This window comes from Leptodactylus fuscus, chromosome 4 (assembly GCF_031893055.1).
Source record: "Leptodactylus fuscus isolate aLepFus1 chromosome 4, aLepFus1.hap2, whole genome shotgun sequence".
Lineage (NCBI taxonomy): Eukaryota > Metazoa > Chordata > Amphibia > Anura > Leptodactylidae > Leptodactylus > Leptodactylus fuscus.
In genome coordinates this window covers 51,510,770-51,535,551 of record NC_134268.1, presented here as the reverse complement: position 1 = coordinate 51,535,551, position 24,782 = coordinate 51,510,770, and the positions used below count along the sequence as shown (strand labels likewise).

Genomic DNA, 24,782 nt, shown 5'->3' with positions numbered 1-24,782 from the left:
AAATCCGCAGCACGAACATTCTGCAATTTCCCCTGTAAGGGTGCATTCACACAAAGGAAAATGGCGCTGAATTGAGTGTGTAATCTGCGTCAGATTCAGCGCTGAAAAAAAAAGCCTCCCATTGATTTCAATGGGTTCTGCTAGCTTTTTTTCCCGCTAGCGGCACCCATTGAAGTCTATTTGAGGCTTTTTTTTTCAACGCTGAAAATTCAGCGCCAAATAAGGCGCCATTTTCTTTCGAGTGAATGGACCCTAACTGTGGCTGGTACATATGGATTTAGGTAGCCATCAGAATGCACTGGAGTAGTTTATACAGTGTATATAGGATAGGGGACGCCTCAGGCAGCAGAGAGGCTAGGTCTATCTCTGGATAGGGCAGCCATGACTGGAGTAACTGCTGTGTGGAGCTTCAGAAGGTCCTTGGTCAGTGACACATCTGCACAGCCAGTGTATATTACATATTATATTAGGAGGAGCTGCAGCCTTCTAATACGAGAGGATACAGAGCAGCAGGAGCTTCTCTGTAGTGTGACTACGTGCCGGAGGGCGGCGACACTGAGCAGTGTGAGCTGAGACTACTTGGTACTACAGGGAGGAAGTGACCGGGAGGGGGCGGAGCTTTGCAGAGCTGGCGGGATAATATGGCAGGCGGGCTGTCACCGGCGGAGGGCTAGTACACGGAATACCGAGGACAACTGTGAGTATCGCCTCATATATACACGTGCGTATACTCCATGCTGGGATATATAGTGCACGGTACCGACACGTGCTCACAATACTTTCCATACATCACGGCCAGTACAGGTCCTATAGACATTATACAGCGTACACTACAATAGAGGTGTATATAGAGCAGACTCCAGGGTACACGGCATTATTATAGGACAGGTCCTATGGACACTATACAGTGTACACTACAATAGAGATGTATATAGAGCAGACTCCAGGGTACACGGCATTATTATAGGACAGGTCCTATGGACACTATACAGCGTACACTACAATAGAGGTGTATATAGAGCAGACTCCAGGGTACACGGCATTATTATAGGACAGGTCCTATGGACACTATACAGCGTACACTACAATAGAGGTGTATATAGAGCAGACTCCAGGGTACACGGCATTATTATAGGACAGGTCCTATGGACACTATACAGTGTACACTACAATAGAGATGTATATAGAGCAGACTCCAGGGTACACGGCATTATTATAGGACAGGTCCTATGGACACTATACAGCGTACACTACAATAGAGGTGTATATAGAGCAGACTCCAGGGTACACGGCATTATTATAGGACAGGTCCTATGGACACTATACAGCGTACACTACAATAGAGGTGTATATAGAGCAGACTCCAGGGTACACGGCATTATTATAGGACAAGTCCTATGGACACTATACAGCGTACACTACAATAGAGATGTATATAGAGCAGACTCCAGGGTACACGGCATTATTATAGGACAGGTCCTATGGACACTATACAGTGTACACTACAATAGAGGTGTATATAGAGCAGACTCCAGGGTACACGGCATTATTATAGGACAGGTCCTATGGACACTATACAGTGTACACTACAATAGAGATGTATATAGAGCAGACTCCAGGGTACACGGCATTATTATAGGACAGGTCCTATGGACACTATACAGTGTACACTACAATAGAGGTGTATATAGAGCAGACTCCAGGGTACACGGCATTATTATAGGACAGGTCCTATGGACACTATACAGTGTACACTACAATAGAGGTGTATATAGAGCAGACTCCAGGGTACACGGCATTATTATAGGATGTCCCCTGCAACCTCTACATAGTGTCAGGCATAGTATAGTCCCCTCATTGTAGTGCTGTGTGGGGGTCTCAGTACTTGGACCCTCCCCCCAGACTTTGGCTATGTTGACAAGCATACAGTTTGTTGCAGAAAGTTTTCAATAGTGTAGAAATTTTATGCAGTAAACTTCCCATGTGAATAAACCCTTGGTCTGAGTTTACACAGCACTGTTTTGGAGAACAACTGCATGCAGATTTTAATTGCTGTGAATCCTGGCACATGTTACATGTATGTCACTTGTGTGGTAACTATATTACATTGAAAACCTTTTAGTTTGCAGGTGACCTACATAGTAACATGTGATGGGCATTACTGCAATTAAAGGGGCGCTATCACTAGATTTACGGGTTACGAGCTAAAGATATGTCTGAGTAGCCTTTAAAAAGGCTATTCAAGCGCTGCTATTAATTTGTAAAAAGACCCCCCAGTTTTTGTTTCTTACCTCAGAAATCGATATGCAAATGAGCTTGATCGTGCACAGTGGGTATTCCGTGCACCCCATAGCGTCATAGCTTCTGGACGCCCACCGCTCTTCCTTGTGCCTCCAAGCCCCCCCTCCTTCTGCCCCTTCATCACCTCCATCGTCGGCAGTTTCTATTGAAATAACTCACGTGCACAGTAGCGCTCCCTCCGGCACGACTGCACATGCGCCAGCTCGCAAAGTTCTCTACGGGAAAATGGCTAAGGGGTGAACAGAACGCCCAACGTGCACGATCAAGCTCATTTGCATAGCGATTTCTGAGGTAAGAAACAAAAACGGGGGGAAGGGGTGTCTTTTTAGAAACTAATAGCACCTGAATAGCCTTTTTAAAGGCTATTCAGGCATATCTTTAGCTCATAACACGTAAATCTAGTGATAGGGACCCTTTAAAAATCACATGCATTCTTCAGCAAAAAAGCACTGTGTAAACCAGGTCTTATAGGATGCGTAAGTCTGGAGTCACACTAGCATTCTGTGACCGTTCGGGGACTCTGTTCTCCCTTCCACTTAAAATATGTGGAGAGAAGAGTCCTGCAAACAGTATTTTTCTATCCACCGATTTCAGTATAAAATTGGTTTCACCCAGCTGACCCCATTATGGTCTGTGGGTTTTCGTAGATAACCGCTTTTTAACGGATAGTGGTTCTGGTTTTTGGGTCCCCAAGCAGACTCGTACAGAAACCCAATGTAATGACAATCTCATACAATGCTGTGAGTAAACCTCGCAGCACAAAGTTACGTGTCTATTATTGTCACATTTATCTGTGAAGCAAAGGCTGAAAGTTGTGGGAGATCTGTAAAGACTCGTGCAGACGGGGCAGAACAAAGACACCACCATTGCTCTCATTGCATCAAAGAGCTACCTCCACGGTCAGGCAGCGTGCATGGAGGCATTAGCCGCTGGAATACTCAACTGTAGAGAGGTTTTGTGGGATAATATTAATGATCACCTATCCTTAAGATTGTTCATCAATATCAGATCAGAGGAGGTCCGACACTTTGACCCCCTCCTTATTAGTGGTTGAAAAACCCCACAGAATTTGAAATAATTTCCAGCCTCTTCATTGAGTACAAAATGCATCGGTGTATATTACATAGAGGCTATGCTTGGTATAACAGCTCAGTCCTATTAACTTAAGTGGGACTGAACTTCATACGGGACAAGTTATAAATGAATTTGGAATCCCTAGCCTGTGAAACTGCTTGAGCAGCTAATCTGTGGGAGTCCTCGATGTTGAACCCCCCACCCCCTTCCCACGGTGAGATATTGATGAGCTATATGAAAAATGATAGAATCCAAATGTCACAACTGAATTTTTTATTTTTTTGCAGATATTATGTTGAAGTGAAACATGAGTGCAGCAGAGTGTTCTCCGTATCCGGAGGAGAAACTTCAGAGCCTGGAGAAACTTTCCCTCTGCCGAGAACCACAGTTATCTTCTTTGCTCGCAATATTTGGAGAGGTATTACTGTTACTACTGCAGTCTGGGAAATCTGATGCTGCCTTTTTAGTAGGCTATCCATATTATGCTGCTATACTTAAAAGCATATTTTGGCAATAACAAGCTATCCCTGCGATCTACTGCATAGGTGGTAGATCTGATCGCTGGGACCCCACTGATCATAAAATTGTCGTTCTTGAGTCCCTCTCTTTGAATGAAACTATGGTCAAATGTTCTTGCTACTAGTGGATTCATCTGTACAGCAATGCCAAGGAGAAGTGGAGTACGGCACTTGGGTATCTACGGTAGAATTGAATACATGGCTGGTAGGGGTTACAATGATCAGCCCTTGGTCTAGCAGTCATCCTCCTATTTAGGGGATAACTTATTACGCTAACACCCCTTCAACCTTCCGACAAAAATAAAACAAAATGTCCTGTTCTAAGAGATTCCACAAGACCTTCCTGATGAACATTTCAGCCCCTATTATGATCATGATTTGTTTTAGTTATGTGACCATGGGGATTACAAAGTCTAATGTACCAGAATTCTGTCTCTGATTGTCAAAAACTTGTACAAGCCGTGCACCACACTTATGTATTTAGAAAAGGAGACTTCTAAAATGTGCCTGATTTACTAATGATGAGCACCATAATGCTGAGAAGTGGCATAAAGGTAAGGTGATTGACAAGTCTAGCAAGGTGCAACAAATCTATAAACCAGCCACTGTGACCAGTTTTCACATCTTCTGCCTTCTTTCATTAGACTTACTTTCCCTTCATTTTAGACATTATCGGTAAATCTGCATCTGTATTCTTTCTTTCAGCGTTCACATTTAAGCTTTCCATCCATTTTTATTTATGGCCACACTGGCACTGGCAAGACGTATATCCTACAGACAGTACTGAGTACACTTGAGGTAAGGCTAAATCTGGACACCGTTTTCTACTTTTCATTAAGGTGCATTAGTTTTGGACTGAAAGTTTTATGCAGGATTACAAATCATGAGGCGACGTCACATGACAATGCCACGGATCGGCCACACTCTCATGATCTCCTGTTCAGACTACTGTAACACTCTTCTCCATCGCCTCCCAGCAAATGTTCTTGCCCCGATCCAGTTCACCCTAAACTCTGCCTCTGTCCTTTCCATACATCTGTGACCTAATCTGTCGCTACCTGCCCATACAATCCTCAAGACCTCCTATTCTGCTCTTCTCCTATCCGCTCTTCACACAACCGCCTCCAAGACCACTACTGTGTATCCCCCGTACTCTGGAAGTCACTAACATGACACATAAGACTGACCCCCACAATCACAAGCTTCAAGAAGACCTTGAAGACTCACCTATTGAGGAAGGCCTACAACCTCCAATAACACTACTGCCAACACCTCCGGTCTCTTAGATTGCAAGCCCTTTCAAACAGGGCCCTCTGTCCAAGCATTCTATTATGTATGTAAACCGTCACGTGTGTTGCACCATGTATTTAATATAATAATGTAAAACAACATGGAATTAATATACTAATGTACAGTATCATGGAATTAATGGTGCTCTAAAAATCAATATAATAACAATAATAATAATAACTTGGTCCCATTAAAATAAATGAGACTAACTGCAGCATGGCTAATATTGGCGGCATTCTTACTTTCTAAGGGGCCTGTGTTTCACATTTTGGCATTTACTGTACAGGAGATCTTGACAAACAGCCAATGCCATAACTCTAGTAACTTATACCCTATAAATTCATGGTACTATGGTAATAACCTGCGGGTAATGTCCTGACAGGCCTCCATTGTGTTTGTGAGTATATTTATGTGTTTTGTCTTATTTTGCAGCTTCCTCACGTCTTTGTGAATTGTGTGGAGTGTTTTACAACCAGGCTTCTCTTTGAGCAAATCCTTAACCAGCTTTACAATCACCGCCCTGGTCCTGAGAATGAATTTTCTTCTTATGAGAGATGTGACACGTTCAATGAGTTTGTTCGCTTCTATAAGAGGGCGATTACAACTCAAGGATTAGAAGATGAGACTCTTTACATTGTGAGTAGTACAGCCCATCCAACTTATGCTTCTGTTGCAATACTGCAAAGAAATGGTGGTGTCAGTAAGGCAGGACTATTCATCTATTGCTAGAACTGTCATCTCAAGGTACTGTTGGTTGGGTTAGTAAAACGTCATGGTTGCCTGAATGTTGCATTTGTCTTAAGCCATATCTTCGATTGCAGCTGCAAAATCTGTATTGTCACTCCAACATAGTTTGGTATAAGTGGCAGAAACCTATAGGGTCACTTATTAATATATGAAATGTTCTATGTGTGAATGTAATGGTTATATATATGTGAGTACAATATTGTGGTGAAAGCGGAAGTTTATTTGGGAAACTGTACAACTGAAAAGAGTCTCTAGTACCCTTTTGGTTGCCTCTAGTCTGAATACAAGATGAGATGCAGTTTGTCATGGGGGTTGTCAGGGTCTGGGGTTGCTAGGTGGGGTGGCATAGACACACAAGTCCAGTTTCTTTTAGTACAAAACAAAGGTAGAGTTTTTTTTCACTCAAAAAGGTAGTGCAGCAACAAAAGGAAACAATACAAAAATAAATACCTGCCCGGCTAGGCTCTAACTAAACATAGAATAGGTTACCTCACCTAGAATAACAGAAATCCAAAAGCCAGTAGAATCATTCAGGACACAGCTCCAAAAATATGGCCTCTCTGTCAGCTCTCCAGCCAAGCTCTGCCAAAGTGTTGCTGCTGGAGCTGACTTCTTAAGACTCCTTGACGAGGAGACTCTCTGCAGCTGAGTTGCTGCTGTACATCCCCAAAGTGTGGACTGGAGGGGGGGTGGAATGACAGATCCCACTACCAACCTACCTGCCATTCCTAAAAATCCAGCCCAGTACTGAGCATTTACCAAAATGTTCAGCAGACGAATGTTGTCTGCTGAGAACAAACATTCCTGGAGTTTTATCATCTCACCCATCTGAGTAGCCTGGGTGCGATGTACACCCCCTCATTACCTGACCAGCCATCGGCTTACAGGGTATAAAGGTTCGGTATGGTATCCAGCCCTCATACGCCCACAGATGATACAGCTGGGACTGTAGATCCTGCACAGTCATAGCTTGCTAAAGCTGGTGTTCAAGCTGGGCACATAAATGGTTGATTGGTGATGTATCATCTGACTACTGGACAGCCAAGGATGCATTGCAATCTGGTGGAGATGGTCCAAGGAAACCCTTGTTGGGTGCGGGCAAGTGTTATCTTGCTTAAAAATGTCACTTCAAAGCCCTGTTAAGAGAAGAAACATGGCCGCAGGATTTCCTGCACATACCATTGAGATGTTAGTGTACCTTATATTGCTACCAGGGGTGACCTACTATTGTATGCGATGGCTCCCCAGACAACCACGCCAGCATTTGGGGCAGTGTGTTGCTCCACAGCAAAGGCAAGATTGAAACACTCCCCACAAGGCATCCCTACTAGAACCCGACCGTCTTTAGCTCTAAAGAGAACCTGGATTTGGTGCTCAAGTTCTACTCAGTTTTACATCAGGTTTGTGTGATCATTTTGCATTAGATTGTGTTTTATCTAAACCGTATAATCTTTCTTACAACAGGTCCTTGATAAGGCAGATACACTGCGGGAAATGGATGCAAATATTTTGCCAGGTTTCCTCAGACTTCAGGAACTGGTAAGTGCACATTACTATTTGCTTCATGAGATTTGCATGTATATGGAGCGTCGCTCTGGGTCAGTCACTTTGTATTTCTGTGTGTAATTCTAGTTATGCACACACATATGCATACACTCATTCTTATAGTATACATACCCAGTTCCCCTTTATATTTCAGACTGGTAGCAATGTTACAGTAATATTCCTCACAGAAATAGCTTGGGAAACATTCCGACCAAACACTGGCTGCTTTGAACCATTGACCATGTATTTTACGGACTACAGCAAAGGTAAGGTTTACCCGATATAACAATTTACTTAATTTACAATGGAGATTATTTTTAATTTTCCTTTGGTTTATTTCTGTTATTTAAGGGCTATTCCCAATGTAATAAAGCGTGTTGTATCACTAGAATATTACTTTTCTGATCGGCATGAGTGTAACGTATGGGCCTCCATTTATACTGACGATGGGGGTGCAACAATTTTTTTTTTTTTTTTCTTTAATACAAATTTTTAAATGGTAAAAAAAAATACACAATGTATCCGTATACCCACATGCTTTTTTTTCTGTTCATTAATGTCATTGGCAAGAAAAAAAAATGACCGCGTGCTTGCATGGGTTTCCTCTGCGTATTACGGTTTCCTTCCACACTGATAGGGAATGTAGATTGTGAGCCCTATGTGGAACCGTGACTGACAATGTATATTAAAGATCTGCAGAATATGATGGCGCTATATAAGTAACCAAAATAAATAAAATTTGTAAAAAAAAAAATAAAATCGGAAATATTTTTATAAGATAAACAATAAACTATGGGTTTATTGGTTTTTATTTATAAAGTAATCTGGCAAAAACCAGACAGATATGTTTGATGGAACATGAGGAGACTAAAGCTATTTTTTTGGAATCCACAGGGTAGGCTGTGGTATCTAACCCCTTCCTGCAACAGGAATTTTCATTTTTGACTCACCACCTTCTGTTCACAGAGCCATACGAGGGCTTAATGTTTTGCAGGGCAAATTGTATTTCATAATGTACCATTTATTCTTCTGTTCAATGTACCAGGAAGCTTGAAAAAAAATTGTAGAAAAATTGCATTTTCACACTTCTCTTTTTTTAGGGCTAGTTCACACGGGCACAGAGGTGGTGGATTATGGCGCAGAATCCATGTCATAATCCGCCCCCTCACAATGGTGGTCTATGGAGACCGCTAGAGTTCTTTTTTCCGCTAGCGGCATGTTGCCACTATCGGAAAAAAGAAGCGAGCTGCCCTTTCTTCAGGCGTCACTCTTGTCCACGTCACGGCAGCAACCTCTGGAGTTAGCCCATTCATTTGAGCCTACTCCGGAGGGAGAAGCCGCAACTGTCAAAAGCCGCGACAGTCGTGGCAGGCGGGTTTTTGGCCCGAGAGTGACGCGGCTCCCCACGTCACTCTCTGTGCCAAAATCCGCGCTTCCGCTCCCTGTGTGAACTAACCCTTATAGTGCACTGCTTTTGCACAATGAAGTCACTTATTTGCCAAAAATATCATCATATTTTAAGACTCATAACTTTATTTTTATAGTGTTGCTGCTGAGTGTGGGCTTGTTTTTTGCTGGAATGTTTCAATTTTTATGTCGTTCACTGTGGTGGATAATTGACATTTTATATTTATAGTTTGGTTTGTTATGGACACGTTAATACCAAACATGGCTATCTTTTTTTTAATTTTTTTATTTTATTTTTAAACACAACAATAATCTCTCACACTGTAACTTGAACACTAGGTGGCATCATTGTTACTAAAGTAGATTAAAGGGGTTTTTCCAGGTTATTTTTGTAGTAGAGCTCTACTACAACATTAACCTTATAGGGGTAAAGACACAAGACTGACCTTAATGTTGTTTGGAATATTGGGTCTTCATAAATAGTTAGGTTAGGCTCATAATAGGTTATATAGTTTTTGTGAAAAGGCCGGGAGGTGAGAGAGGAAAAAACACACAGTCTAGGCCTTCTGCTTCCAGGGTCTTGTTCTGGTGGAAGTCCTCGCCTTTTTAAGTGGACAAGAGATCTTATCCAGTTAAAAAGCAGTTACCTGCGGATCCCCGGGTCTCTGCACTGTTTGCAGTATAAAACCAGCAGAGAGAAAAGTCTTTCCATTGATTTTAATCGGAATCTGCGCAGATGTTTCTGCATGCCATGTACTGTCGTTTCTAAAATGAAATTATTTCTATAACCCTTCTCCTTTGGCAAAGAGTTAGAGATGCATATGAGAGTGACGTAGGGGTCTCTTCAGTAGGCCCCTCATCTCCATGAGAACAGATAGTCAACCTGTATTCACATTGTGGGAGGACGGACACTAAGACTCCACTTAGGGTCTGTTCACACAGTTTTTTGCAGGCAGATTTTTACATGGAATCCGCCTCAAAATCCACCTGAAAAAAAAACTCCTCCCATTCATTTCACTAGCAATTTTTTTTTCCTCTAGTGTTTTTTTTTCAGCTAGCAGGAAAAAAAAAGTGACATGACCATGACCAGGCGAATTCCGCCTGGAAAAACCCATTGAAGTCAATGGGAGGCGTAAAAAATGCGACACATTTTTTTGGCGCGATTTTTGCAAAAACTTCTAGCGTTTTTTTTTTTTTTTTTTTATAAAGAGAAGGTTCCAGGTCCAAACACTATGCTGGAGCAAAAAAAAAATTGCACCGAAAACTGCGTAAAAAAACACGACAAAAAAAACACCATGTATAAAAAGCTTCAAAAAAAAAGTTTCCTAATTCCTGAAGCTGATTTTTTCAGCTTGCAAAAAACTCCGTGTTAACATACCCTTAGATGCCAACAATCTAAGGGCTTAAATTACCCTAGTGTTTTCACCGCTCACAGCTGTGATGTCTCCCAGTGGCTCCTGCTCAGCTCCTGAACAGGCGCCATTTTTATGACTTATTACTACATCCGTTTGTAGGTACAGGTTTCCGATTCTGACATATCAATATGTCACATGGTGGGAATCTATTGTTTAAAAAAAAAAAAAAAAGACACGTGGCTCCAGTTCAGTTCAGTTCCCTTTATGTTATGTTAAAATGCTCATCTGGTTCTACATTTCAGCTGAACTGCAGAAGATTTTGGCCAGTGATCATCCAGAAGAATACTCGGCTGAATTCTACGCCTCCTACGTTAATATTCTGCTAGGAGTGTTCTATGCTGTCTGCCGAGACATCAAAGAGCTGCGACATCTGGTGAGAGTCCTGTATTGGAAATTTGTGTATATTTAGTGGAGATAAAAAAAAGGGGTGTTCCCACCTCAAATGATGGAAATAGGCCATAGCACTAATATTAACAGAGAGACCCCTTTACTGTCTCATCTTTGCACTGTGATGCTTCAGCACCTAGATCCTCAGGGAACTGCAGCTAGCTATATCCTCCTCAATGATGCTGTGCTGCAGTTTTATTGAATTTAGCATGTGGCCTTCCATTCTCCAGACTGGTGAGAGCCGCCATCACTTTATAAGATGGGAGTAGCCATGTGAAGAGGCATAGGTCGTGGCAGAGGACAGCAGGAGACACACATGTTTTGGTTAATACTTTTAACACATGGACAGCTATAAAATGGATCCTTGTGAGTGTCCTGGAGGCAGGACCTTACGCTGAAGTGCTCTGGGTAATGTGTATTGAGCTGCTGCACAGTCCCTTTGCTCTGTGTGACTACTGGCTAACCAGGATAATGCTCAGAGCTGAGGGTTGTGGTTATGGAGCACCTTAATACGTAGGGCCCGGAGAACTTGTTTGCATGACTTCCTTTGGGGACTCTCACAAGTGGCACCTGTAGAGATCAAAGACCCTTTTTTACAGCGTCCGTTTTTATGAAAAGCATAGCCAAGGGTGTGTAACCTGCTGCCCCCTGCCCATACCTAGCTCTGGTAGCAGTTTTATATGGTCACTGCTGACAGACTCCCTCTAATGCTGTGATCAACATGTTAAATTCATCTTTTCATACTGTGGCGCACAAGGTAAACTAGTACAATATACCATTTATTTTAGTTTTTCTAGAGGGAGTTTACTACCTCCCTGACTATATTTAGACTATTACTGTGTAGTAGGATACACTGAGATCTGTTACAACATACCTTTCTTGTTGCAGGTGAAGATGTTGCTTTGCGTATTTTTAAGAATTTATTTGCAAATAAGGGTAATGGTGCACTTGGGGTGTTCCTTTGGCATCTTTCTTCTTTTTTTGCCACTCATACCACTTAAACCTGCCTCTTATTCAAGGTATCCTTTTTGTGGGCCATGAGCGGGCATCACAGCTCACCACCTGCAAGATTTTGCAAAATTCTTATGTTGACTGCACGAGAACTGAGAACTGCATGCAGTACTGTTGTTGTTTGGTGGCAGGCACATAATACAATACTGCACATGTGCCTCTCAGTGCTTATATGGCAAACATGCAAGAGAAGTGAAATGTTGCTGTATATGATGGCTTTGGGTAAAGTTTGATTGCTATGGGCAACTTGGGGCAGCACCGACGAAGGAATAAATGCAACACTGGCAGTCAAGGGAAAACCACTGGCCATGGATAACCTCATTGTTATATTTGTAGAACTGGATTTTTCTGTACATCTTCATCTGTAGTAACAAAGATATATTACAGGTCTCAGAGTACGTTACTGCACAGTGTTTAGTTCACATATGGTGAGGGGATGATATACGCCCTTTAAAGTGGTTGTCCTATTATGGACTATTAATTCACAGTACCAACAGCCCCATAGAAGTGAATGAAGCATTCTTCACAAGAAAGCCTTAGGGGAGCTTTGGTCCCCCGTTTTCCTGATGACTGAGGGAACCAATGATTAGACCCCCAGCTATTAGACACTAAACTCCTGTCCTTTGGATAGGGGATAAGTGCCATTTATAAGACAACACCTGTGATTGTGTGTATAAAATGCGCATTAGTACCTTGTTTCTCTTTGTGTTTTTCACAGGCTGCTCTAAACTTTCCAAAATTTTGTGAACCAGTGGTTAATGGAGACGGTAAGTTGGCTTTCTTGTGGTTAAAATCAGAGTTGAGTGGTAAATTAGCATTAAGATTGGCTTCTTAAAGGTGGTGAAAGGTGGTGTGTGGGAATGGTGCTTTGTACCAAAGATACAAAATACTGCGGTAAACTTATCAGATACACTAAACAGACATCTAAATCTTTAGCTTTTCAGTTCTTCGTTTTGCCTAGTTTAGCTGCAAAAGATGTCTGGCAGATTTCCTACCTTTATTTCCTACCTTCTAGGGATTCTTTGGAAAGTTTTGAGAATACAGATAATGTCTTTGGTGTGTGCTGTAGTCACCACCTCTACATGATCTGTATACAGTGTTCCATTTTGTAGCACACAGGGCATATCTCCCAATCTGACTATAACATCATCTTAATTCCACTGACAAACCATTATTGAAGCCATATATCAAAGTGTCCCGTAGAGAATATTCTGTAAGTAGGCCTAATAGGTGGTTTGGAAGGCCCTGTACTGTCTCATGTATTTTTTTAGACTCAAGCTGGAAAGCAGAGGGAAAGACAGCCTACGTTATTGACTGGGAGTTAATTTATTACTAGAGTACCCCTTTCCCCTTGATCAATATATGGTGAAAGTGCAACTAAGTCCCCCTATTGAATGGAGCAGTGGTTGAGTATGTACATTCACTGTCTGTGGGACGGATGGAGATATCTTAGTACAGTGCCGGATAAGTGGGAAAACTTCATTCCATAATAACCCTTTAAGGGGATCTCATCTTCCTTTCTGAAAATGTCATGATTATATATCATATGTTGCTAATGTCAGCTGCAATGCCTCCTATTCTGTCCTTGCTTTCAGCAAAGGAAACTGATACTCATAAACTGTGGCGGAATATTGAGCCGCATCTGAAGAGGGCCATGCAGACTGTTTATCTCAGGGAGATATCAAGGTATGGTGCCTCTGTTATCATTGAGTGTATAATGTACTGCAGTGAGGCTGTATGTAGTTCTTTGTTGTCTAAAGGGGTTAACCATCTTTATGATAGGTCAACAATTTTTAGATTGGTGGGAACAGCTGTCAGGACCCCTGCCATTCTGCTGGTTTCAAGGGGCCACAGCTTTGTGGGAGATGATTATAATCTTTCTGTAAAGTAACCCAGGCCTGTGTGGACCACTTACGACTTTTAACTGGGTTCCTTTTATGGGTCTCTTTAAACCCTTAAGGCTTCATTCACACTGGGGGCGTACGGGTGGATATTGGTCATATTCTGACACGGGAAGCCATGTCAGAATATGGCCAAAATACACCTGCCGCGACTTCCGACAGTTGTGGCATTCCGGTCTGGCATAGGCCCAAATGAATGGGCCTAGCCCGGCGTGGTGCCGCTAGGCAGACGCCGTGGTTGAATCGGCCACGGATTCCGCCTGAAAAAAAGGCAGCTCGCTATTTTTTTCCGCTAGCGGAACATGCAGGATTCCACACCATAATCTGCCCCTTCTGTGCTCGTGTGAACGGGCCCTAAAAGGGTTTTTCATAAATACTTTTAAAATATAAGGGTTACATTGTTGCAAATCCAACATTGGACTCATAACAAGGCTGAGCACATCCTCATTATAGGCTTATAAATGACCCACTGAAAAAAAGGGTGTATTCCCCTTTTAGGGATTTATGGCATATCCACAAAGTTTTCCAGTGTGTGTATACAGAAGGTTGACAATCACTGTTCATGGATGGGGTAATCGGGAGTCTCACTGTCTTTTCTAGGAGTCCTGTCAGGATTTAGGCCTGCCTCCCAGTGACATACTGTCCTGTACTTTAATCACTATGGGACATGTTGCTGGAAGGCAGGGACTGATAGCATCACGAATTACTATAGTGTTAGGAGTCCGTCTCCTGGCATAAGCTACAGGCCAGGACATAAGTCTCACACACGGGCCCAGTCTCAAATATTAGACTCACTATTCCGTGGCCCCATTCATTCAATGAAACATGGGCGGCACACAGATGATATACATGTGCCGGCAGTGCCGTTCAGTCATGGCCGGTGGCTAGCACACGATCAACTGCAGCTGTGCAACTGGCCTAACTGTTGTTTTTTTTTTTTTTTATTCACAAATTCTTTGTGCTCAGTCTCCTCTTTCTCTCTCTCCCGTCCTCTCACCCTCATCTATCTATCTATCTATCTATCTATCTATCTATCTATCTATCTATCTATCTATCTATCTATCTCACTAAACTCTGCTTCTCTTTATATCATATGCTGCTATTAGATTAGGCAATAAAAATCCCCTAATAGGTTTGCATTAACAATCGTGGTAGAGTGCTGCATAATATGCTGGGCTTATATAAAGTAAATACCAATAATTTCATGTGTTTTCTACAGTTCTCAGTGGGAAAAGATACAACAAGAAGACAGAGAAGCTTCACAACTGAAAGGTGATTTATGGGCAGTGTGTGTGAAATATAAAATCTCCTTCCTGTAATTCAGCTATAATCTTATTGAATTGTAACGTCTATTCCTTCATGTGCCTTTACAGGGCTGTCTGCACATGCTCATGTGGAATTGCCGTATTACTCAAAGTTTCTCCTCATAGCTGGATATTTAGCTTCCTACAATCCTGCAAGGACAGATAAAAGATTTTTTGTAAAGGTACTTTGCATTTGATGTTAATGATCGCCGGATGACTTAATTCAGTTGTGTGATTTTCACGGGACGCAGATACTCTATAATGTGTATTATCTGTCTAATGCATATGAATGTTTGGTAGCATGTTAAACACATGGCACGACAGATGGAGAATACCCTCACTATAAATCCACATCTAGTAACTCCGGTAAAACAGGTGTTCAGATGTTCTTTGTAATTTGACAGGAGCTAGCCTTACAGATATTGAAGCGTTATGCCAGTAAAAAGAGAGAGGGCATATTTTTGGGGTGTTTTGCTTTGTGTAGCTCTAGAAAAGCACCGTATTCTTTGGTTACAGCCTGTCGATTGGACGTTATTGGCATATCCCTTCCATATGTCATCAATGTCTTCTGGACATGCTTTGGTGAAATATTCTGTGAAAGTATGTGTTAGGTTTTCTAGGACAAAATATACATTTATCAGATGAAAACATAAGCACATATGTTAAAAGGGCTATCCAGCAGGGAAAAGTTTTTTGACACAGGGTTCTGAATGGGTTAAAAAAAAATGGATCAGTGAGTTATCGCATCTTTTATCACTGATCCTTGCCTGTGCTTACAGTCTCCACTGGTCTCTAGCTCCTGGTCCCTCATGATGGAAAGGAAATAGCCCACTAGCCAAGGTGGGTCGCTGCTGTGGCAATTGGTTGGCAAAGTGGGCATTTCCTTCATGTCGAGGCAAAGACCAAGAAGTAGAGACCAGCAGGGACCATTAAGCGACAGAATTGGAGCATTAGGGTTTGATGAAGTGAGTATTGCTGCTTTATATTTTTTCTAGCCCACTTTGACCCCTCTGATCTTAAAAATGTTTCTGCACTGGACAATTCTTTTAAGCAAAAATATTCCTATTTCCATCAATTTGTCAGTCTTGGGTGGAGTCTGAGTTGAAAAAAAAGTTTTCAGCTTCCAGCTTCAAAATAAAATTACATTTTTTTTAAAAAAAAATTGCATTATACAATTTAATAATTTCTAATTATAGGTATAGTTTTTTTCTATTTTTTGCTTTCACAGGATTTCAGTCACTAGCTTTTTACTGCTTCTGACTGCCCATGGCAGCCATTTCTGAAGGAGTCAGAGTCCGTGGTTTGGACTACCATATCCAAGGAATTTTGTTTAGATTGGTTAGATATTGGTAAATCAAAAATTATAGCCAGAGCAAATTTTGACAACAGTGTAGTATGTTAGTCTACTCAACAACTGTTTCCAAAATGGCTGCTGCAAAAAATACCGTAGTAAAATGCTACACCAAGTGCATGGCTATGGCATTAACTTCTGATTTCCCTATGTCCCTCTCTTTTGAAAAGCTTTATTGTCAACAGTAAACCATTAGAAAAGTGATATTTATAGGGTTTTTGTAATTGATTTAAAAAATGTAGGATATGTTGGAATTATAGAATGGAATTATTTTTTGCTAAAGCTCAAGAAAACAAAATTTTCCTTAAAATTTCAGCATCATGGAAAAATTAGGAAAACTGATTTCCTGAAGAAGCATGAAAAGGTATGATATTTAAAAATATTACTATAAATCTGTGTCATGTGAAGATACAACCTTATTGTACTTAAAGTAGTTTTGTGACATTCTAAAGCCACAAATTCAAAGTAGGGGAATCTGACACAGGTTTCTAGGCTCTAGATTGCTTTATTGATTGGCTTACACACTAAAATGGGGTAGAATATGTATGCAGCCAGGGAGATGTGTATGTGTATATATGTATATGTATATATATATATATATATATATATATATATATATATATATATATATATGTGTGTATATATATATATACACTCACCGGCCACTTTATTAGGTACACCTGTCCAACTCCTCGTTAACACTTAATTTCTAATCAGCCAATCACATGGCGGCAACTCAGTGCATTTAGGCATGTAGACATGGTCAAGACAATCTCCTGCAGTTCAAACCGAGCATCAGTATGGGGAAGAAAGGTGATTTGAGTGCCTTTGAACGTGGCATGGTTGTTGGTGCCAGAAGGGCTGGTCTGAGTATTTCAGAAACCGCTGATCTACTGGGATTTTCACGCACAACCATCTCTAGGGTTTACAGAGAATGGTCCGAAAAAGAAAAAACATCCAGTGAGCGGCAGTTCTGTGGGCGGAAATGCGTTGTTGATGCCAGAGGTCAGAGGAGAATGGCCAGACTGGTTCGAGCTGATAGAAAGGCAACAGTGACTCAAATAGCCACCCGTTACAACCAAGGTAGCCAGAAGAGCATCTCTGAACGCACAGTACGTCGAACTTTGAGGCAGATGGGCTACAGCAGCAGAAGACCACACCGGGTGCCACTCCTTTCAGCTAAGAACAGGAAACTGAGGCTACAATTTGCACAAGCTCATCGAAATTGGACAATTGAAGATGGGAAAAACGTTGCCTGGTCTGATGAGTCTCGATTTCTGCTGCGACATTCGGATGGTAGGGTCAGAATTTGGCGTCAACAACATGAAAGCATGGATCCATCCTGCCTTGTATCAACGGTTCAGGCTGGTGGTGGTGGTGTCATGGTGTGGGGAATATTTTCTTGGCACTCTTTGGGCCCCTTGGTACCAATTGATCATTGTTGCAACGCCAAAGCCTACCTGAGTATTGTTGCTGACCATGTCCATCCCTTTATGACCACAATGTACCCAACATCTGATGGCTACTTTCAGCAGGATAATGCGCCATGTCATAAAGCTGGAATCATCTCAGACTGGTTTCTTGAACATGACAATGAGTTCACTGTACTCCAATGGCCTCCACAGTCACCAGATCTCAATCCAATAGAGCATCTTTGGGATGTGGTGGAACGGGAGATTCGCATCATGGATGTGTAGCCGACAAATCTGCGGCAACTGTGTGATGCCATCATGTCAATATGGACCAAAATCTCTGAGGAATGCTTCCAGCACCTTGTTGAATCTATGCCACGAAGAATTGAGGCAGTTCTGAAGGCAAAAGGGGGTCCAACCCGTTACTAGCATGGTGTACCTAATAAAGTGGCCCGTGAGTGTATATGTATGTGTATATATATATGTATGTGTATATATATATATGTATGTGTGTGTGTGTGTGTGTGTGTGTATATATATATATATATATATATATATATATATATATATATATATATATATATTTATGTGTATACTCAAGTGCTATTTCCCCCCACGTCTGCCGGAGGCTTTATACACATTCATTTGACCATCTTGAGGGGCATTATTCTCAGCATTTTTTCCCCCCATCAGTATGTGTTTTTGGAATATGGGATGGAAATCCATGCAAACACAGGGAGAACATACAAACTCCTTGCAGATGTTTTTTTTTTTTTTCCCTTGACGGGATTTGAACACCAAGACTCTAGTGCTGCAAGGCTGCAGTGCTAACCACTGAGCCAACGTGTGGTCCCGGAGATTATTCTCATCTATGCAGACGCCCCTTTTGATATGTTAGTAGCATAGTTAGTGTTTTTTTTTTTTTTTTTTTTTTTTTAATAAGGCCTTTAAATATAGAGTTCCTTATGGCTTTATGCCCTGTATTCTATATCTACATCTACAGCACGGCCTGTACCACATACATTACCTTTGCACATTTTCCTTTTCAAGGGTTTGTTCACTGCCACAAGATGTATTTTCTGATCTAGAAATCCTGGCTTCAGCCATATTTCCAGTTAGCACTGCCATGTGTGTACATGATGATGTATAGCCCCATTGTCATTTAGTGGGACTAATCATTGCATTTTATCCCTGAAATAGGTAGGTGACAGGATCCTTCTCTCCATCACAAAAACAAATCCTGAAATCTGCTCTGCAAATTTCTGATGTGCGTGAATGGGATGACAGAAACTGCATTTGCATGCATGTCATACAGATTTCAGCTCATAATACAATCCTAATTTCACTTGAAATGCCATTGTAAGGCCCATTATATTGCCAAATTATTGGGCCAATTGCCCCATCTAATATTTTTACTGTTCTACTACAAGTGAACGTTTTTTTTTTCAGCTGAGTGTATCTTATATGCAGCATAAAAGTTTTCCCAATTTATGGCAGCACATCGCCCTATGTAAAGAGAGTTACATCCAATAATGAAACACGTGTCGCAGTGGTGGTCGCTTCTCTCCTCTGTACTTGGCCAGTGTAATAGGCCGATGTACATATACCAGGCAGTGTAATACTACGCTTAGGCTCTTGTGCTTAAGATTTTATTCTCGTAGGAATCAATCACCCACTTGCGGTTTATAGATTGTCTTCTACAGGCTTATCTTTAAATGTTGTCCTATTAGAAATCTTTGCCAGTATTTATTTATTTATTGTTTTACTGCTTTTTAATTTGATTTATTTGCAGACTAGCAACCATCTTTTGGGTCCCAAGCCTTTTCCTTTGGATAGACTGTTGGCTATACTGTACAGCATTGTAGACAGCAGAGTGGCACCCACGGCAAACATTTTTTCCCAGGTAAATAAGATGAATTATCCTGGAAATTGCATCTTTGCATTGCTGAACGTGTTGTTTCACCATGTGTGTAGCCCGGAGTCAGACAAGCTGTGGTGTCCCAGCTGTTCAAACACAATTCTAGCATTAAAGAGTCTTCTACATGAGGAGTGTGAAAGGAGTTGCTGCTCTTCATACACCACTTGTCTGCCGAATATTGTAATTTTGACCCCCTCTGGCCGTAACCATTTATTTTTTTCCCTATTAGATCTCATCTCTTGTGACTCTTCAGCTTTTAACACTGGTGGGCCATGACGATCAGCTTGATGGACCAAAGTACAAATGTACTGTGTCATTGGATTTTATCAGAGCTGTAGCAAGGTATTATTTTATTTTTTTTGTTCCAATGCTTATGTGAGAATGTGTAGAGATGTGCAATTTTGTGAGAGAGCTTTGTGCAATATGATATATATATATATATATATATATATATATATATATATATATATATATATATATATATATATATAGTGTGTGTGTTATGTAACGTATATTCATTAGAGGGCTGGGCAATAAATCAACAAATAACCAAAACTGAACATCAACATGGATAACTGACGTGATTTTGTTCATGGATAATGGACCAACCCGATATACAGGTAGATGACAGCACTCACCCCAAGCGATTAACGGAATTTCTTCTTTATTAAAGGTATGGTAAAGCACAACGCGTTTCGGACATGAATTTGTCCTTTGTCAAGTGCACAATCACTGGCCTGGATGGCTCGAGCCGTACCTTTAATAAAGAAGAAATTCCGTTAATTGCTCGGTTGAGCGCTGTCATTTACCTATCTATCGGGTTGGTCCATTATCCATTGGTTCACTGCACGTCCTTGAGGTGTATCACCAGCTGCTACCCTGCACTACATTCCATTCAGGACTTACATGTGTTCAAGGCCCTTTGGGTTGTTGTGACCTCCTCACAACCCACCCAGGTGAGCAGGCACTTGTCTGCCCCTTCATGTTTGCATTATTTACCCAGTGATAATACACAAGGATCTGCTCAGTATTTTTTCTTGTCTTTCCAGTGATTTTGTTCACGTTGGTTATTCCCGTTAGGTTATTACAATATTTGCTAGGTTCTACCTGCAATTTTGTTTTGACCGAACACGTCCAAATCGGAACTGCTATTATTCTACTCTGGGGGTCTCTTCAGACCCCAGAATGTAATAAGAAGAGGCCCAGGGTAGGTGATCAAACATAAAAACCAAAAAACTAACCTCTGGTGGGCTCCAGCGTTACTTCTTCTCTTCCGGTCTTTTGACTAACATCAGAGGTCACTGAGGCCTGTGACTGGGCCTCAGCTGGACGCATGGACATAACTGTCACAGTGCTGCATAACCGATGTGCCCAGTCACAGGCCTCAGCTGTCCATGACAACAGTCAGAAGACTTGAAGAAAGCAGGGAGTCACACCGGAGCCCAGGAGAAAGGAATAACAGTTTTTGTTTTGATCACCTACCTATGGCCCTCCACTGCTTATACTTAGAACCCAGAATCTAATAGCAGCTAACTTTACCCCTTGTTTCTATAAAAACAATTTGGCAGATTCATCAGTCACCGTATTTTTTATACTTATGTTGGAGTCGCTCCAAATACATTTTGGAGAGATGAGTTACCTTTTGATGCAACTTTAGAACAATCAAAGTGCAAATATGAGACAATCTCTACACCCCCCCCAATAAAAAAAAAAACAAAAAAAAAAACTTAGAATGTGTGACCGGGCATTTTTCGTACACAGCAGACTTTTCTATACAGAATGTACCTTGATGAGGCAGAGGTTGGCACCATTGTTTATACTGGTAATAAATCTCCTCTAATATGTACTCCCTCTTATAATACTAAGGGCTAGTTCACACGGGGATAAGTGCCGCACATTTTGGTCACGATTCTGATCCGGGAGGCCACATCAGAATTGGACCAAAATGTGCTTGCCACGACTGTTGCGGCTTCCCCCTCCGAAGTAGGCTCAAATGAATGGGCCTAGTCCAGAGAGTGCTGCCGTGAGGCGGACGCCGGGGCTGAATCAGTCGTGAAGTCCACCTGAAGAAATGACGTTCTTTGTTATGTATCTGTCTCTATTTGAACCCTACAAATTGTACAGCACTGTGGAATATGTTGGCGCTATATAAATAAAATTTATTATTATTATTATGAAAGGGCAGCTCATGGAAAAAAAATAAGCTAGCGGTCTTTATAGACCTCTATTGTGAGAGGGCAGATTATGACATGGATTGAGCGCCAAAATGCGCCCCCTCTTGCCCCATGTGATCGAGGCCTTAGAACTGTGTTGAACAAGTTGTGCACACGTTAAACCAATTGTAAATATTTAAACATTTTTCCTTTCTTTTTCACGTAAATTTTATTTTTTGTGCAGGACTGTGAATTTTGATATTGTCAAGTATCTGTATGATTTTCTATGAAAACCTCCTTTTCCAGTTCAGACTGAAGCAGAAGACTTGATACAGTATTTAAGAGAACGACTTCATTTGTGCATAATATTTTTATGGATTTTTCCAATACACGTTTGTAATAAAATAAGTGTAAAATAAGACCCCGGTCTCTCTGGAAACATTTCTTTACAATATTAACAACAAGCAGAGGTAAAGTGTATGTGACTTAAATACAGTACGTAAAAGTATACCACCAAAACAAAAAAAAAACCTTACTGAAGCTCCTTAACGCTTACATATAATAACTATGTGCAGCTTTTGTCTTGTAAACTCAACTATTTGTGACGTCTCTGGTTTCAGTTTCTGATGCCACCTCCTGTCAGGCCTATTTGTTTTCTACCTAATATATGTCACTAACACATCTATCTAACCCACTCACTGTGCAGTTATATGCGGTATTATATCCATGTTATTTGCTGCAGAGGAAATGTAGGCAGCTTTTTTGTTTTCTTGGTTATTGTGAGCAGGACCACAAAGCTGCATAATGGTATAATTGAACTTGTACATTCAGCCAACATCTGAGACTGTTTGGCTGGCAACTGTTATTGCTGACCCTTTATTAGACAGTTTGGCCATATATGCTTGTAGTCTCGTAGGAGAAGGCCACAAGAGGCCACACACACTCATGTACGTAATAGTTGTTCAGAGGAAATGGCGATTATGTACAGTGGGGTAAATGTACCAAGACAGGTGTATTGTAAACTAGTCTGGATGATGGCTGTAACAGCAGAAGATTTACCAGATTCATGATGTTGGAGGTGCAGGTTTTGTCATGAATCGGGCACATTCCCTGCTGGGCAATGTACTTTAACAGATATCTATGCAGGTCAAAACTCTTGTGGGGAATCGCTCAGGTAGATGCTTGTAGCAGTGCAGGAAACAGGGACACAGACACTGGATTGCCACAAGTTCAGGCTTTATTCACATGTAACGCATACACTGCTTTTGCAAAGCCGCAGGATAAACAAAACCCTTCTCGGCTGAGAAACGAACTTAAACATAAGGAAACTTTTCCCTGACTATACAAGAGACTGGCTACCAGTCTCCCACCTTGGCAACAGCAACAGGTGGCACAGTACCTGCTTTGGAGGTCTGGTCTGGACAGTTCAACTCTGTGTGATGCCACCCTGCTAGTCTTCACACTCAGGGTGCATTCACACTACGGATACAGTGACTGATTCTGAAGGTTAAAACACGTTCAGAATCAGCGCGTATAAAGCACATCCCATTCAATTCAATGGGAGCCGGCATACGAGTGCTCCCCATTGAAATGATTGGGTTGCTTTTTCCTCTACGAGCGCTCCCATTGAAGTGAATGGGAAGCGCTCTCGTGTACGGCTCGGACTGAGCCGAGCACCAGGCCCCTTCACACGGCGAGTCGTACACACGAGCGCTTCCCATTCATTTCAATGGGAGCGCTCGTAGAGTAAAAAGCAGCCCATTCATTTCAATGGGGAGTGCTCGTATGCCGGCTCCCATTGAAATGAATGGGATGTGCTTTATACGCGCTGATTCTGACCGTGTTTTAACGTTCAGAATCAGTCACCATATCCTTAGTGTGAATGCACACTCAGACTGTTATTAGGGCCTGAATAGTCAGCTGACCCCCCTGGTGTGAACCTTTACCATACACCCTTTAGCTGCCTGGCTGGGACATACCTGTCTTCCCAGACTACACCCTTCACTCTCTCACACTATGTATAGATTTCTGCTGATGAAAGTGACTTAGGTGCAGGCTATATGTCCGCCCATGCTTAGTTCTCCCTTGTCACTTTTTGAACATTGGTGAAGGTGGTGTAAAAAATCCCATTTGTGCCTGTGGTTTAAAAGTCGCAAACTGACTTTTTTCACCAATATAGTGGTACAGATTCTTACTAAATCTGCGCCAATGTCTTATAGCTTCAGTACAGTGCTTTACAAATTGTGAATGGGCCAGATAAGTAGATTTTTGTGCTTCATTGATACTGTTCTTTAAGGCTGCATTCACACGCCCTTTTTTGAGTCAAAAGCCAGGAATGGTTTCAGGAAGAATGATTAATATAAAGGAAGGTATTGGTCCCTTTCTGCTACATCCAGTGCTGGCTTCAGTTTAAAGAGAAGGATCTGATCACTGGGGAACTGCTGGAACTTCCATGGATCATGAATGGAGTCCTGTGTATGGTCGTACACGTGTGCTGCTGCTTCATTAATAGTTATGACATACCCTAAGTTCTGTACTTTGCTTCTTTTTCCAACTGTCTTGATTAATGTAGCGGCAGTGAACCTGAGTGCCTAAGTTCATATCAAAAAGGGGTACATGAGGGACCCCCCGTTCTTTTGATCAGTGGGAGTCCCATCAGGCACTTACCCTTTTTATATGTAATTTAAAGTTTAGTTGTTAGCACCATTCCTATCTATGGGCAGTTCTGGTATTGCAGATTGTATTCATTTGGCTGGGGCTGAACTCAAACATCAGACATAGAGTCAGCGTTATTGCTAGACGAAGGGGAGCAAAAACCTCTCTTCCTGATCACTTTAATAGACAGAGAAGACAAATGAGACATTTGGTATATTCTTCCAAATAGTATATAATTGTCCTTGTGCTGTCCTTAATATGCTCCGCAGATTGGGGGAGTTGCAGGCAGTGTTAGCTTTACATTGGCAATTAGTGTCACTTGTAATGATTATATTTGTAACATGAAGTTCTCCAGTTTACATCGACGAAATGATGCTCGCAAGCTCAGAAGAG

General features: G+C 41.6%; 1 protein-coding gene across 1 annotated transcript; it reads left to right on the top strand.

Moving 5' to 3' along the window:
- Positions 1 to 632: 632 nt before the first annotated feature.
- ORC5 (origin recognition complex subunit 5) lies at positions 633 to 22,153 on the top strand. Its single transcript, XM_075272132.1, has 15 exons — positions 633 to 697; positions 3,663 to 3,793; positions 4,599 to 4,691; positions 5,616 to 5,819; positions 7,395 to 7,469; positions 7,630 to 7,741; positions 10,540 to 10,670; positions 12,414 to 12,462; positions 13,291 to 13,381; positions 14,816 to 14,868; positions 14,970 to 15,082; positions 16,568 to 16,615; positions 19,456 to 19,566; positions 19,811 to 19,923; positions 21,979 to 22,153. The coding sequence occupies exons 2-15, from the start codon at positions 3,683 to 3,685 to the stop codon at positions 22,022 to 22,024; spliced, it is 1,350 nt and encodes a 449-aa protein (XP_075128233.1). The 5' UTR covers positions 633 to 697; positions 3,663 to 3,682; the 3' UTR covers positions 22,025 to 22,153.
- The last annotated feature ends 2,629 nt before the right edge of the window (positions 22,154 to 24,782 follow it).

Excerpts from the sequence above, each read along its gene's own strand:
- ORC5 (XM_075272132.1), top strand. The coding sequence starts at position 3,683 with ATGAGTGCAGCAGAGTGTTCTCCGTATCCGGAGGAGAAACTTCAGAGC. Across the intron at positions 5,820-7,394 it reads AAGATGAGACTCTTTACATT|GTCCTTGATAAGGCAGATAC; the intron begins GTGAGTAGTACA and ends TTCTTACAACAG. Across the intron at positions 7,470-7,629 it reads TCCTCAGACTTCAGGAACTG|ACTGGTAGCAATGTTACAGT; the intron begins GTAAGTGCACAT and ends TTTATATTTCAG.